The sequence below is a fragment of the Mus pahari genome, chromosome 12 (genome assembly GCF_900095145.1).
Source record: "Mus pahari chromosome 12, PAHARI_EIJ_v1.1, whole genome shotgun sequence".
Classification (NCBI taxonomy): Eukaryota; Metazoa; Chordata; class Mammalia; order Rodentia; family Muridae; genus Mus; species Mus pahari.
In genome coordinates, this window is record NC_034601.1 from 46,043,443 (window position 1) to 46,058,180 (window position 14,738).

The 14,738-nt window shown below is 40.3% G+C and overlaps 1 protein-coding gene across 7 annotated transcripts in view; it reads left to right on the forward strand.

Annotated features, from left to right (window-relative positions):
• The window catches only part of Cblb (Cbl proto-oncogene B), a 173,506-nt gene that overhangs the window by 15,339 nt on the left and 143,429 nt on the right, over positions 1–14,738 (forward strand). For all 7 annotated transcript variants that reach the window (XM_021210048.1, XM_021210049.1, XM_021210047.2 and 4 more), the window contains one exon: positions 642–892. In XM_021210048.1, coding sequence (XP_021065707.1) covers positions 642–892 — 251 coding nt within the window. The remainder of the gene's footprint in view (positions 1–641; positions 893–14,738) is intronic.

The following is a 14,738-nucleotide window of genomic DNA, read 5'->3' on the forward strand; positions in this document are numbered from 1 at the left end:
CCTCCTCCTCCTCCTCCTCCTCCTCCTCTTTCCTTTTTTTTCCTGGCGGAAAGTATTTTCAGTTCTGCAGGCAGCCCTTCCTCTTTACTGCTCCACTGAATGCGTGGCACCTGGTGGAGTGCCTGAACTGTGCACATCACATGTTTATAAGCCTATTAGACATCAGGAAGAGAGAAACGCTTCTGTAGATCTGACACCTGTTTAACTGCTTAATAACTCAGTTGTTAAGGTTCAGAAACAGTGAATTCAAATATTAAAGTCTGTGAAAAAGCTTTAGCCATGAGCATAATACAGTAAAATAGCATCTTAAAATTAAATATTCATTGGTTGCTTGTTTTCATTAAAAACCATATTGATTTTACGAGGCGATTAGTAACTACTACACTGGTGTTCTATTAGATAGGACACTCTAGGACACTATGGAAAAGATAATCAAAATGATTAGAGGTGAAAATGAAGATGGAATAGCAAAGTTTGCCTGGAATAAGAAAACGGGATTTGGGTGTTGTAAGCAGATTCAATAATTCAGATCACAGATTGTATTATGGAAAAGGAAGGGGACATAGCTCTATTTCATTTATAACTTCCCTATAACAGAAAATATTATGGTTTCCATAAAGTAATATTTTCTTTGTTTTTAGGTGAGACTGTGCCAAAACCCCAAGCTTCAGTTGAAGAACAGCCCACCGTATATACTTGATATTTTACCTGATACGTATCAGCACTTGCGACTTATACTGAGTAAATATGATGACAACCAGAAGCTGGCTCAGCTGAGCGAGAATGAGTACTTTAAAATCTACATTGATAGTCTCATGAAGAAGTCGAAGCGAGCCATTCGGCTCTTTAAAGAAGGCAAGGAAAGGATGTACGAAGAGCAATCTCAGGACAGGTGAGCATGTGGGATGTGTGCTGTTCCTTGTCTCACGTTCTTCCTGTTGCATTGTGTCGTAAGGTTAACAGAAGTGCCGTTCATGTGTTCTGGGGACTATGCGGTTTCCTTGCCTGTTTCTTTTTCCTATTATTTAAGTTTGGCAATAGTTGAGGTAGAACGTTGAACCTGAGCCAATGGTCTTGCTTTTTTCTCTGGACTCCTTTTTAGAGCACTTTGTGTTTCACAGAAAGACTGCTCACAGTAGTTCATGCTGCTTCCTGCCAAGCGAGCAGTCTTCCCCAGCTTACATCTTTTATATGGATTTTCATGAAGACATGCGAATTAGCAGGTCTTCTCCCTAGATAAGCCACTGACAAAACAAAGAAACAATTCCATCCTGGTCCAGCTTGGTAAACCAGCATGATTATTGGGGTTACCTACCAAGGTTGTGTGACTGTGCTCATGAGAAGCGTCACTACAAATTACCACCTTAGCATGGATGATGGCTCTGAAGTCATGTTCTTAGAATCTTAACTTCAACTAACCTTCCTCTTCCTATATCACTCCTCACCTCTCCTCAGATACCAAGCGCCTTGGGTCTCAGGCAGTGGCAGCTGGACTATGGTCCAGGCAAGGGTCTGGTGAACCATCTACCTCAGAGTCTGAGAAAAAGTTAAGAAGCTCCATTTCTATGGAAGTAGCTATGACAGTATGCTTTTGTCTGTTCTCTTGTCATCTGTGTGGGGTCAACGTATTCTGGATCATAGTAGTGTCAGCTCCGGGATGCATATGGTCATGCTCAGCATTGAGAACGGAGCTTCACTGTGGTGCCATCTTTGCTTTAGTGTGGTATACACTACCGTCAACATATGGTTCACTGTTTTTATTGTTCTGTGGTTTACAAACATATACTTGTTGCATGTTTACCCATACCCTGTAAAAACTCCCTGTGTTAAGCTGGGTAAGTGGCTCAGTTGTTAAAGGCTGTATAGCACACTATTAAAATGACAAGAAATGCTCTACCTTCAACCTACACAGTGTGCAATAAGTAACTGTTCAGACTGGTTTCCTGCTGGTCTTTTTATAGCTTGACAGCCCCCTTTCTTATTTCATGGATTATGACATTGTATGTTTGTACTACAGTTTGTTTCTATATTCACTCTTGTGTTGAAGGGTACCTTGATGGCTTCAAACTTTTGGCAACTATGTTGGAGCTGGTAGGAACATTCACGTCATCTGGGTAAATACTTAGGAGCATGGTCGTTTGATTTTATGACTTGCCTGTGTTTAACTTTGTGAATTCTATCCTGACATAGTGACTGTGTTGTTTTCCATTCCAACCAATAATGAGTGAGGTTTCTTGATGCTTATCTGCTTCAGCATCTGGTGTGAGAGATGCAGTACTTTAGATTCTCTTCGAATCTCTTAGTGAAATCGCCGGGAGTAGATGCTCTTTCAGCATACATATTTTGACCACTAAGTGAGAAACTGGCCAGGGAAGACGAATATGACATTAAATTTTAGTCCTTACTCTATAGTCAGGAAATGTTCTCGTTCTCTGTCGCCATTCTCGTCTTTCTCTCTCTGTCTCTGCTCCACCCCTTTCACCCACTCCACAAAGACAAGTTCTCGTGTAGCCCAGGATGGCCTTAAACTTCCTTTTTAAAATTTTCTTCTTGAAATGTTTATTTGACGTGCGTGGACGTTTTGCCTGCCCATCTGTGTGAGGGTATCAGATTTTCTGGAACTGTAGTTACACAGTTGCGTGCTGGGAATTGGATCTGGGTCATCCGGAAGAACAGCCAGTGCTCTGAACTCTCTAGCCTGGCCTCAGACTGTCTATGCCGCATGGCTTGCCTTAAACTCTGGATGCTCCTGAGTCTACTGGCTGATGCTACTGGAATATCACTCTGACTCTATGTGTCTCCCAGTCGTTGTGAGCTCTAATGGTATGAATTCAAGTACCATAAAGTGCAGTAGAGAAGAGAGTGGGTTTATTACACAGAAAAGTAGGGCGCTCTCTAGGGATGAGTGTGGTCGGTAGCTGAAGTGATCACTATGTCAGCCTCCATTCTTAGATAGGCTTTATCTAGTTCTCAACAGTTTCTTAAACAGATGCCTTTTCTGAGGGGGTTTTCCTCTTGAAAATTGACAGGCCCACTTAAGGGTATGGGCAATCCCGTGCCCCTTCGTTACAAGAACATTCCCTAACTAGATAGAATCTAACTGCATCTAACTGCTTAGATGCTGTGTCTCCACTTGAATCCAGAGATAGGATTCAGATCACATTCTTTTGACCAGTTAAGTCCTCCAACTGCAGTTCCTGTTTATCAAGCTGCTGATTATGAGATAGGGGTCTCTCCTCAGTAACCTTCAGACCTGCCAGTATATAAATATTTACTTAAACCAGGATGTTGAGCTTCTGTAGCAGAATGCTTTAGGTAAGGGTGCAGTGATGTCTGGTGTCTGGCTTTTTAGGTTTTGGATTTAAATATCTGTCTTCAGCTAGATAGTGGAACTGATAGTTTTCTCCTCTTCTGAGCTCCTTTAAATTTAGCTAGAATATTAACCAATCAAAGAAGTATTTCCAGCTGGAAAGCTAGCATGAATTAAGATATGTAATGTCTTAGCGTTAGCTGAATTTATTTACCACTCAGTATTTGAGTTAAGTTAGGAAAATATCTAAGAGACATATAATCTTTCATATCAGAAAACATAATCTCACTTGGTTTGAGATGGTTTAGGGTTGTGTAATGGAAAATTTAGTTATCTAGTTACATAGGCTCTGAAATTGTTTGTAAGAGCTGGCCAAATAAATATACAGAGCATGCAAAACCATCACATTCAAGCACAGCAAAGGCCTCTGCCAAAGGTAAAATGACATAAATGTTGATCTCAAATGTTTTCCAGCTCATTCACAGTCCTAATGTACCTGTGGAGTACAGCAGTTCTGTGACTCTGCGTCCTCCACTTCACGTTCTTGGAAGACAGTTTATATTTCTTGAGGGCAGTGAATTTCCTGGCTGCTTTTCAGTTGTAAAGCTCAAAGCCTCCCCAGGGCTTCAAACTCAGTGAGAGTTTGAATTGCCATAAGATTCTAGCAGCAAGGTAGATAGACAGAGACCGTGGGGTGGGATGGGGTTGTTCTTAAGGGCTTTACATGATGGAACAAGTTTTTGAAATCCAGATGTTGATGTAAACATTTTCACATAGTATTTGTACCATTAAAAAAAAACAACAAAAAAACAAACAAAGAACAACAAAACCCCAAACCCCAAAAAACTATTTTTTTTTTTTTTTTTTTTTTACAAATGTCACTGTAATTCCTATTTAGATATAGCCTTGAAGTTCTTGGTATTCCTGCTAAGTACTTTATGATATCAGGATGCCAGCAAAGTGTGTAACTCTCAAGTCAAGCACTTGGAAGTAGAAGTCGTGTTTTAGCTGGATATAAGATTCAGGTGGCAAACTCATATCCCACTTTTATGTGTTCCAAAGAGTCCTGAAGCATGTCCAGTTCAGCAGACATGTTATAATTATCACTACACCAACTGTCTTGCATTCACACCTTTGTCAAAAAAGAAATCACAGAACACATATAAAATTTTGTTAACTGTGTAGAGTGCCACAGACAGTTTTAGGTCACATCAGATTGGCCATAATTAGGCAACTGTAAATTGCATCTGTTCCCTTGGTTTAAGTATCCAGGTAAATTTAACTATTCCATCTTAAAAATCAACTGTAAGAGGAAATACAGTAGTTTGTATTCTGGGATAGCATATTCCCTTTTTGAATTTTAATATCATCCGTGGCCTCTTTTTTTTTTTTTTTTTAATTTTTTTATGGTCTATAGCCCACATTTGAAAGTACACATTCTTCTGTGCTAATAATTTTCTAGTGATGTCTTATAGTGTACCATTGGCATAGGACATGGACTTCAGATCTGTGTCTCTCTGCTGTCATTCACTTGTGCACATTCCCTGTGAAGCATCCCTGGGATTCACACAACTGATGTGAGGTACATCCTTGCTCGTGGAGCTCTGTGGCATTTTGCTTTGTAAAAACCTTACAGAAAATTTTAAGACTGTCCATGAGGAAGTTCAGCTACTGACTGTACTGTTCAGTAAAATGGTCACTGATGTGTCAGACATACTGGCTATTGGGAATCTTAGACATCCTTTGGACTGTCCTCTTTGATCCCGAGCTGACTCACTGGTCACAGTAATATTGTTGACACTGAAGAACAGCAGGAGAAATTGTCATTTTGAATTAAAAACAACTCACACCGGCTGCTTCAAGTGATTCTCTATTGGATAAAGTTGTGTTCGATGAGTGCCTGTGTCCAGATGATCAATGTCCATGTGTCTGCTGTGTCAATGATGGACTTCTTTCTGGCTTTATTTTAAAATTAAATGTAAATAAAAAAAATTAAAAACAAACATTGGGTCATCAGTTCTGAAAGTGGAGCTGCCTTAGTTGACTGCTAAAGAACAAGTGACCTGAATTGTTCATTTCATGCTAATGTGATGTACAATTCAGTGTAACACATGTACAACAAATCAATGTAGAATAAGCTGACAGCTTTCAGTGTATTTCTTTGTTAGTACTCTGGAAGCAGTGAGGTAGGGCTTTTAGCTAGGTAAGTGCCAGTGCTGCCCAAAGAGACATCTAAGGCACCGGGAAACTTTGTTACATCAAGAATGGCAGAGTAATGGTTTCTGACCCAGGAAAGGCCCGTGGGGTTGGGGGACTGCACTTGATTGGTCCAGCCACCCTCCTTTGTCTCTCTTCCCAGGTGTTAGAGAAGCAATTGAACCTCACCTGGCTTGAGTTGATGTGTCTTCAGTTGGGTGTTTAACCTGTTCTGAACATGTGTTTTTTGAAGAGTTATGTAGTGAGGTGTGACCTAAGAGTTCCTGTCAGTGTGCTTGGGGGTTGTAGCAGGAACTTGCAGAGAGGTCTACTGGGGGCATGGGAAAAAGGAGACTGGCTCCAGTTGGTTTGGGGGATGCAAGAGACATGAGGGTTAGTCCTGGGGACCACTGCTACAACCTTTTCTTCTGTGAGTTTACTGGCAGATTCTTCAGTCGTTTGTTTTCATAGTGAATTTATCTTCCATCAGTAAAGTGAGCATCAGTGAGCCGCTGCCCAGAGCCTGTTGAAGGACAGCCATGTAGGGATAGTCCAGGATCATGGTTTCAGGAGCTATGCCTGCAAGTGGGGTCCTATAATCCCTTTCCTCCCAGGATCTTCACTCCTGAAACAGACCCAAAGTTAATTTACAGGAGGTAGACTAACTCTGCATTCGGAAAGCTGTCTGTGGAGAAAATAAAGGCTTTAAAAGTGCACACAGAGACAACATAGATGTTGTCTTGCTAATATCATTTGGGGTTCCCTTTCAGTTTTTTGTATAGCAGGTAGAAGAAGACAAATCCATTCTCAGAGAAAATGGAGCAAGTGCTCTTATAGGAGGGGGCAGTATTCTGTTCTTTCCCATATTAATGCTCGCACTTATTAAGGTTTAATGGGAGGGTATTTCAGCATAGAGAAGCTAATCCTTTGAGAGGCTAGCCTTTATTTGAACTGCAGAAACATCAGGCAGATTTTCCCATTGTTTACTGACTAAGCTGAGCTAAGGAAAACCTGTTATCTGCTATGTTAATGAGCTGTCCTTCTCCTAGAGGACCTGTTACCAGTGTGCCTGCTGCTAACCCCAGGCTGGGCTAAGCCAGAATGTTTTCCAGCTGATCTTTTAAAGAGACATAGTTAAGCAAAAAAAAAAAAAAATGGACTTGGAAAAAAAAAATGACAGCAGGAAAAAACAAAGCAACCCATTCACCACCCCCAACAATAATAACAATAAAAGAGTATCTGTAACAAACAATACTACAAACAAGCCTACTTCCTTTACTTACACTATGCCTCCACTGTTTTAGGTAATGGGATGTGTTTTACATTTAAATTTAGGTCAGACATGGTGACCACACCTATAATTGTAGCACTGCGTTGACTTGAGGCGGGGAAGTAAATTTACTGGTATCTAATGCCGCCTGTTCTATAAATATCTATTTATTAAATAAATATCTATTATTTAACAGTACATGAAAGGGAATAGTTGTATTTATTTAAATAGACTATATTTTCTACTTTCTAACAGTGGAAAATTATAGCCTTTTTAAATTCACAAGGAACAGAGATAAATTGCAAGCAAAAAAATATGGTTTCTAAGTAAAATAGACCACAATTGTTTTGAACAGCAGTATTTTAATATAGTCACTGACTATTTAAATTTTGTATTCTTCTCTGTATTCTAGGTATATTGTCTTTTTAAATACAAAACGAGATAATTAAAACATTACTATTTCTATGCAGAAATATGTCTGCCCACCAGGACATGGAAGTTTATTTTTTTAAGAAACTTAATTCCTAGGTAAATGAGTGAAGAAAAATTTTTATTTGTTCCCAATAAGAATATTTTCATGCATCTGAGAAATTATGAATAGCTTCTAACCCTTGGAAATGAAAGGAATAATTTCTTTAACACATCATTAACATAGAGGTCACAAGAAAGTTATTTGGACAAATGTTTTCAGAGTTAAACAAAGAAAGACTGTTAGGGTGGGCAAGAGAGCCTGGAGACTCTTGACAATGACTTTATGACCCAGTAGGTTTGGCTAACTGCACCCCTGTTGCTTTGTTTACTACATAAAAAGTAGGTTGGGTTTTTGTTGTTGTTGTTGTTGTTTTTAAGTTGATAGTTGACTTGTTGTAGCAAGTTCTTCATTGGTGTCCCTTTTTCAATATCTAAAAGAAATCAAAATTCTCCATATGTAATTTGGAAATACTCCACTTAAAACATTTTAATGAAATATTTGCATGTATCCCAGGTATCTGTTACTTAGTTGTTTTATTTGATTTCAACTCCAACCTGCTATCCTGCAGCCTTTAAGTATATATGAAAATATATAGTTTTTTAAACTTTAGTCTTTAGTATTTTTCAAGTCAAGATTACATTTTATGCACATATATTATCTGGATTTTAAAATTGGGGCATTGTTCCTGCAGATTCCAGTTTATTAATGGTTATCAATTCCTGAGATAACCATTATGCGATAAAGCAATAAGCCAATGCACAAGACTCCAGTGAACTTGGCTTACGGTTGAGTACCTTTTATGTTTTTCAGTTTTAAGGCAGCTTATTGAAATTGATGTTTTCCTGCCTGAAAATATCTGGTGATGGCTAAGATTTGATAATTACAATCCAGAAGCACTTAAGAAAGAAAGGTTGTTTTTAGTTTCGTAATAACAACACTCCCACAAAGAAGATTGATGAATGATGTCTTTCAAGTGGCAGATTTGTTATTTAGTTAGAGAAAGCTCCTCTGCCAGTTCCTCACAAAGCTAATTTAAAGTCTGTTTATAAAGCAGGCAAGCCTCTGCAGTGATAATACTATAGCCCTGAAGTGCTTGGACGTCTACCCTGAGAAGACTCTAGCTTTTCAGTGGTTTAACAAGGAAGTAGAGTTTCCAGGAATCCAAAGGGATTAGCATTTAGCACTAATTGGGGGAGGGTGTAGATAGAACAGAGCTCAAGGCTAGCTGTTGTATAGTAAAACATCCTTCAGCTTTCTGAATCAACTTTCAATATATTCGGTCTCCCTGAGCATCACTGTTTGGGCTTGAGTTCTGGTCTCTTTAGATACAAGTCTATAGATGTGCTCGTTTTGACAAGGTACTCTGAGGAGGTCCTTACCAAAAGCATTCTTCATTAGGGACTACAGGAAAAGCAAACAGCAGCTCACACAGTTGGGTGAATGGAATGATGACTCAGAGGTCTTACTGAATGGTGTTGTCCAAAATCAATCCCTGTTTTCCTCTGTCTTCCTCTCCAGTGCAGTACTACCTGATTGTGGCACTACTGCAACATGTACACAGGCTGCCACAAGTGTGCCATGGCATTCTTTTTTTTTTTTTTTTTTGAACTGTTATAACAAAGAGCAACCACCTGGATGGCTCAAGCAAGAGAACTTGTTTCTCTCCCAGTTCTGGAGGTTGAAATTGAAAGCAAAACATCATGCCAGGTCTTGTTCTGGGTATCTCTCCTGGAGGGCATGCTGCCATGTTTCTTGCAGATTCTGTTAGGTTTGGTCTTCCTTGGCATGAGGAAGCAGAACTCCAGAATGAGCCTACACCAACACATGATGTCTCCTCCTGCTGCTGCCTCTCCCCCCCCCCCCCTTATTCTCCCTCTGTCCAGCCAAACCCTTTTTCTCAGGTCATTTGCTGTTTGAGATGGGGCTTAATGACCCATCTTAAGTTGGCTACATCTGCAAAGACACTATTTCCAAGTAAAGTCAGGGTCACCAGTAAGGGTGAGCCTAGAATTTCATTTATCTCTTTAGAAGACACAGTTCAACTCCTAATAGTGATAGATATGGAAGTGTAAATTCGTACTACACAGGAGAAGACAGTTGGAACTCATTAGAGTGTCATCCAAGTGTGAGAAACTTTGCTGGATAGGATATGCCAAGCAAAATCACTTGAAACTCTTCGTGGAAAGGCTTGTAAGCCCAGACTAGTTTTGCCATTTTTAGAATCAGGAATGTGTTAGAATTAATGCTGCACTGATTGATTTTGATTAACATGCATATGTTGAAAATTATGATGAAATCAACATTGATCAACGTTTCACACATGGGGCAGATACATTTTTGTTTTAATGTTTAAACGCCATTCTCTACTTTGAAAAGTTTTAGAACTTTAAACGTATTTAATTACAATTTATAATATTAACAGCTGTGCTTACTCTTGATTAAGAATCCCCGTTTGTTTTTTATTGCATGATAAATGCTGGCAGGCTAATTTAAATAAGCAGGACTTACATCATTAAAGAACACAAAGTTCTTTGCAGATAAAACGAAGTAGGAAGCGTTTGTCATGTGGCTAGCAGACAGTTACAGGTCCACTTCCTGCCTTTAACATTAAAACTCAAAGCAGTGCACTGTGTACAATTTTAAGTCTAGTTATAGGGAATTGGTTGAGAGACCTCAAATGAGATTAAATGACTCTTTCTAAAGGTAGCTTGAGTCAGGGTTGCCCTGACTGTAGAGCCACATAGTAAATACGTTGGACCTTGTTCCTGGGAAACAGTCAGCTTTGCCTTTGCTGTAGGAAGAAACGTGTGTAAATTAATTGGCAGGACTATGGTCCGAGAAATCCTATTTACAAAAACTGTGCCGGATTGAGCTGTGCCTGTGGGTTGTCGTTGGCCAGCTGCTGGTATAGAGTACTGAGCTAGGTGCTGAGCACAAAGCTATTAAAAGTGTCTACAGAGACAAGTATATGTGTCACCTCGTTGTGAAAATATGTGGTGAATAATGGCACCCAAATGACAGTTTTCTATGTAATTACAAGTCCATGCTTTCTGGCTCTGTAATTTCCATCCTTGGAGATTGGGCTTTGTCTTTCTGTTCCCTTCCAGGGTGGAGCTTTTTTGATTTAGCTGAATTCCCTCCTCCCTCCCCCTGAGGCTACAGAAGAGAGGGGAAAGGAGGAAGAGGACAACATTCCCTTCCCTCCCCTCCCCTCCCCTCCCCTCCCCTCCCCTCCCCTCCCCTCCCCTTCCCTTATCTTGTGTCTAAAAAACCAAAGCATGTCCTAGATTTCTCCCAGTTTCAAGGTTTTGGTCTACTGAAAATGTAAATTTCAACCTCCATTGTATTGTAGAGGAAGACAGAGGAGAACAGGGATTGGGAGAATGTGCTGTTAGCTGGCAGAGTCTGTTACAACAGATAAGCAGGTATGTACACATGCTAGAAGGTTATCTTCTGGTGTGGTTTAGCCTTAAGGCCTCATTCTTTAAAAATATTTCTCCAAGGACTACTAAGTTTTACGATCATTTTCATGTACAAGCAGAAGGGAGGAAAATCTCTGGTCAGGCAAATAAGACTGACTGTTAGTTTCTCAACTCACAGTCTGTCAGTTGTGCTGGGTCTTTGCTCCAGCTCCTACCGGACAGAGCAGGACCTAAGCTGGATCTTGCAGGATCTCCCATCCTCAAGGGCAGAGTCTTTGATAGTGATGACCTTTGCCCTGGAAGGAGACTTTAAACAGCCTCTCTGCTGACAGTAACCGTTCCCTCTGCTGCAAGGCAGACATAGTTACATCTTAGGGTTTTTTTTGACTGTATAAGTGCTGCTGGGAGGACAGACTCCAGCTTAAGGCAGTAAGCAACCATTGGAGGATTCTCATTAAACCTCAGAATGCGATGTCAATGACTTCTCAGGAACCATGACTGTGTGAAGTTTCAGGTTCTGAGTGCTATGTAAACCATTTTACTAGCATTATTATAAAATATAACATTTATATTGTGGCACTATTTGAAATTGCTAGTAAGATCAAAATCTTAGATTTTGACACTATAACCTTTAATGAACTCTCTGTGTGTGGGTGAAATCGCACATGAGTTTTGGAAATCTCTCTCAAATGATGTGATGTCAAGATGGACAATGGAAACGTATTTGGGGTTAATTTAAGATCAATCCCAAGGTCTTGTGTGCGTCAGGCAGGCGCATCTCTGAACTACACTCAGTCAGGTACAACTTTTTATTGTGCACCTTTTCAGCATTTGTTGGCTCTGTAAGTGGAAAATGCAGACAAATGAGAGATATGAATGTACAAAGATTGGTTCATTTCGTACTTTGTTATGTAGTTTTTATAGAAGAGAAAGCAGTTTTATATTCTTTTAATCATTATATTATATGAACCTGTGTTTCAACCCAAATAATGGACTTGCTGGGTAAGGAAGATCAATGTTAGGTGTATTAGAAGCATTATTGCTCACCTTCGTTATCAGTCCCTGTACAGCAGAGATCTGCTTCAAGCTACCTAGATCCCTTTTCTCGCTGGAGGGTTGATGTTGACTGAAGGTCTCAGGACAGGAGCTGTGTGTATGTGCGTCCTCATGGGATGACACTTGGTTTGTCAGAGTCCATAACTACAGGCGTGAGCCATGTTGATATTACATGCCTTTTCCAGCCTTTCTTTCAGAAGGACTCATTGGAACTATGTGCTCACTTAAGGACCATGACAATTGCTTTTTTTCTCATCTTCATGAAATTACTGTTAATAATGTTCATTAGCTGGCTGTTCGGAGCAGTGTGTTCTGTTCACAAGATGGTCTCTAGCCATCCTCATAGTCTCAAATAGGTTTATTGAAAACTATGTTTTTTTAACCACCTGTTTTGTAGACCTCTGAGTTTGGGGGAAATGTTACTGGACACCTAAACTTTTTTATTTAATCTATGTAAGCAAGGTATCATTTTAGTTTAAGGAAACAGTAAGATTTGCCTGAGTACCTTAGTCCCTCATTCCGTTGGTCACCTTAATCCTCTTACGATTTAAATGGTATGTGGAACTTCCAGAATTTTATCACCTGAGATCTGAACGTCTATAGATAGTTACAAGAAGTGTGTCTGCTGTTTCTGACCTCTGGCGTGCCTTTAGAGCTCCCTGCCAGTGAAATCAACCTCATAAAATTTCCAGGAAGCCTTGACTTGAATAGAATCTTGAATGCATTCAGAGCACTTTGCAGTTTACTGAGCCCTTGTGTTGCTCACTAGAGGAACAGGGGCCCCACCCAGTCATGTCAACTAACATTTGCCAAGAAGCCTGCTCCTCTGCAAGCCCATTGAGAATGTTCCCTTGCAGAGATGAATTCACACCCCCTTCCCTTCCCCCTCCCCCTCCACACCAGCCGCATGGATTTCTTCTTATGCCTTTCTTTTATTCTGCCCTCTTTGCTTTCTTTCTTCTCTCCTCTGAAGTTTCTCTTTCCTGCTTCTGGGTGAAGCTCTCACCCTCCCTTGTGCTCACCTCCAGGGGTTCAGTGTTCTCTGACCAATCGGAGCAGACTGTCTCTTGTTCCTCTGACCCATACAGCCCTTATCAAGGACTGTCATGTGACGGTCAGCCCTGCATCATCACATATTGCTGTCATGCTAAGTACCTATTTCTGTCATATTAAGTGATGACAAGTAGTGGCATCTAAAATATTGAGAAAAGTTTAATTCAGTTTTTATCTTTTTTTTCCCCCCTTGGGATCAAAGAGAACATTGATAAATTAAAGGAAAATGAGAAAGAGCCCTTGAGAGTGAGCAAGGTTCCAAGGAAGGAATAGCCTTCAATTAATTTTAAAGGCAAAAGTTACTTCTGTGTATTTCCACATAGTATTCGAAACAGTGTTCAGACTTGGCAGATACATATAATAGTTGCTATTTCTCCCAATTTCCATATTATTATTTGGAAATCTTGACTTAATCTAGATAAAGAGCTTCTATTGCTTGGAAAGAGGTAAAAGGTAAAATTTCACATAAAAAAGTAGCAAAACGTCTAAAGTTGGTCATTTAGAATTTGTAGATAAACAATGCCACCTTTCTGAGATTTGGCAGCTGGGGCCAGTTATTTTACAAGAAGGCATGTGGGTAAATAGATTAAAATCACTGCTGTTTATTGCTGAGTAGTCACAATTCAGGGCGCTGTCTTAACTGTGTGTCTATCTTTAGTGAAGTAACGTTTGTGGAAAAGTTAGAGGTGCCTTCATGCTGCGCCTCTAGCTCACATCCTTGAAAGAATCTGCATCTTTGCCCCTGCCTGCTCCTGTATGCCGCATGCGCAGTAAGCATTCACAGCTCTCCCACTCAGTGGCTGACTCTCTGAACCCCTGCGAGGTGTTTTCACTTCCTTTAAATTCTTATATTAACATTTCCTTAAAGACTTTTTGTTTCTGTTCTGTGCCGTACTTATGACTCCAAATATACCAGCTTAAAACAACTGGGGGATCCTCCAAATGTCCGCTTTCGACATGAATAATGTGGTTTTGTTTGGTCTGCATTATTGACAAAGGTCCTTGATCATACTCGTGGCTCGCCTTGGCAGAACATGGTTGGTCTTCCCTGCTCCAAATCCCCCCCCTAGAGTAGCAGGCATCATGTTCTGGAAACTATCCTGCGTTGTTGATAGAACTTTTTCATGTGTAGGATTTTCAAACTTGAGAATTCCGTTAGATGTCAGCGAAAGTTCTCTTGTACCTCCTTAGCTTCTGTCTCTTTCCCCTTTATTCCTTTTAAAAGGCATTCTTGGAGGCTTGGCTCGGGCATTCTTGCTAAATATGCCTACCCCCTCCTTTTCTTCTTTATAAGCAAAGCGGCTTTGAGGAACATCTGAGACATTTTAAATGTGTAAAAGGCCTTTTAAAGAAATAGCTGCTGTGTTCTTCCATCACAAGCTGACTTGTAACACTTGAAAGGCAAACAGAGGCCTGTGTGTTCTCTGTTATTGTTGCACCCCCTCACATAGCTGTCTGCGTTTGTCAGCAGTTTGTTTTGACTCATAATGCCAGGGAGGGGGTGGCTTGGTGTGTTTTTGTCAGTTATGCAGTGTAGGATGTCAGTTATCTCAAAGTTACCATTATGTTTGGCTGCTATCCCTCTATGTAAAGAAAGCCTCAGCATTGGTTCCTGTTTCTCAGGCCAGTGTAGGGTTTTGAAACTTGCCCTTAAAATAAATGCCAAACTGTTTTTCTCATCTTGTAACCCTGGAGGTCAGAAGCTGGCTCTCCTGTTTCATTATTGTCTCTGTGCCATGTCTGTGGTATTTCCCCAGACTGGTTTGAGAACCTACCTGAACTGCCCTTTCAAGTTCCCGTTGCTCTTCTACAGTTGGAGGGGCTCTTGTGTATTCCAACAGGGTTGGGAACACTCCCAGATCAACATTTCATTTTGAAAGCGGTACTTTCAGACCCAGATGACTCTCCTACATCAATTCGTATGGGGACATCAGTGGTTGTTGTTCTTGACAGAGAGGC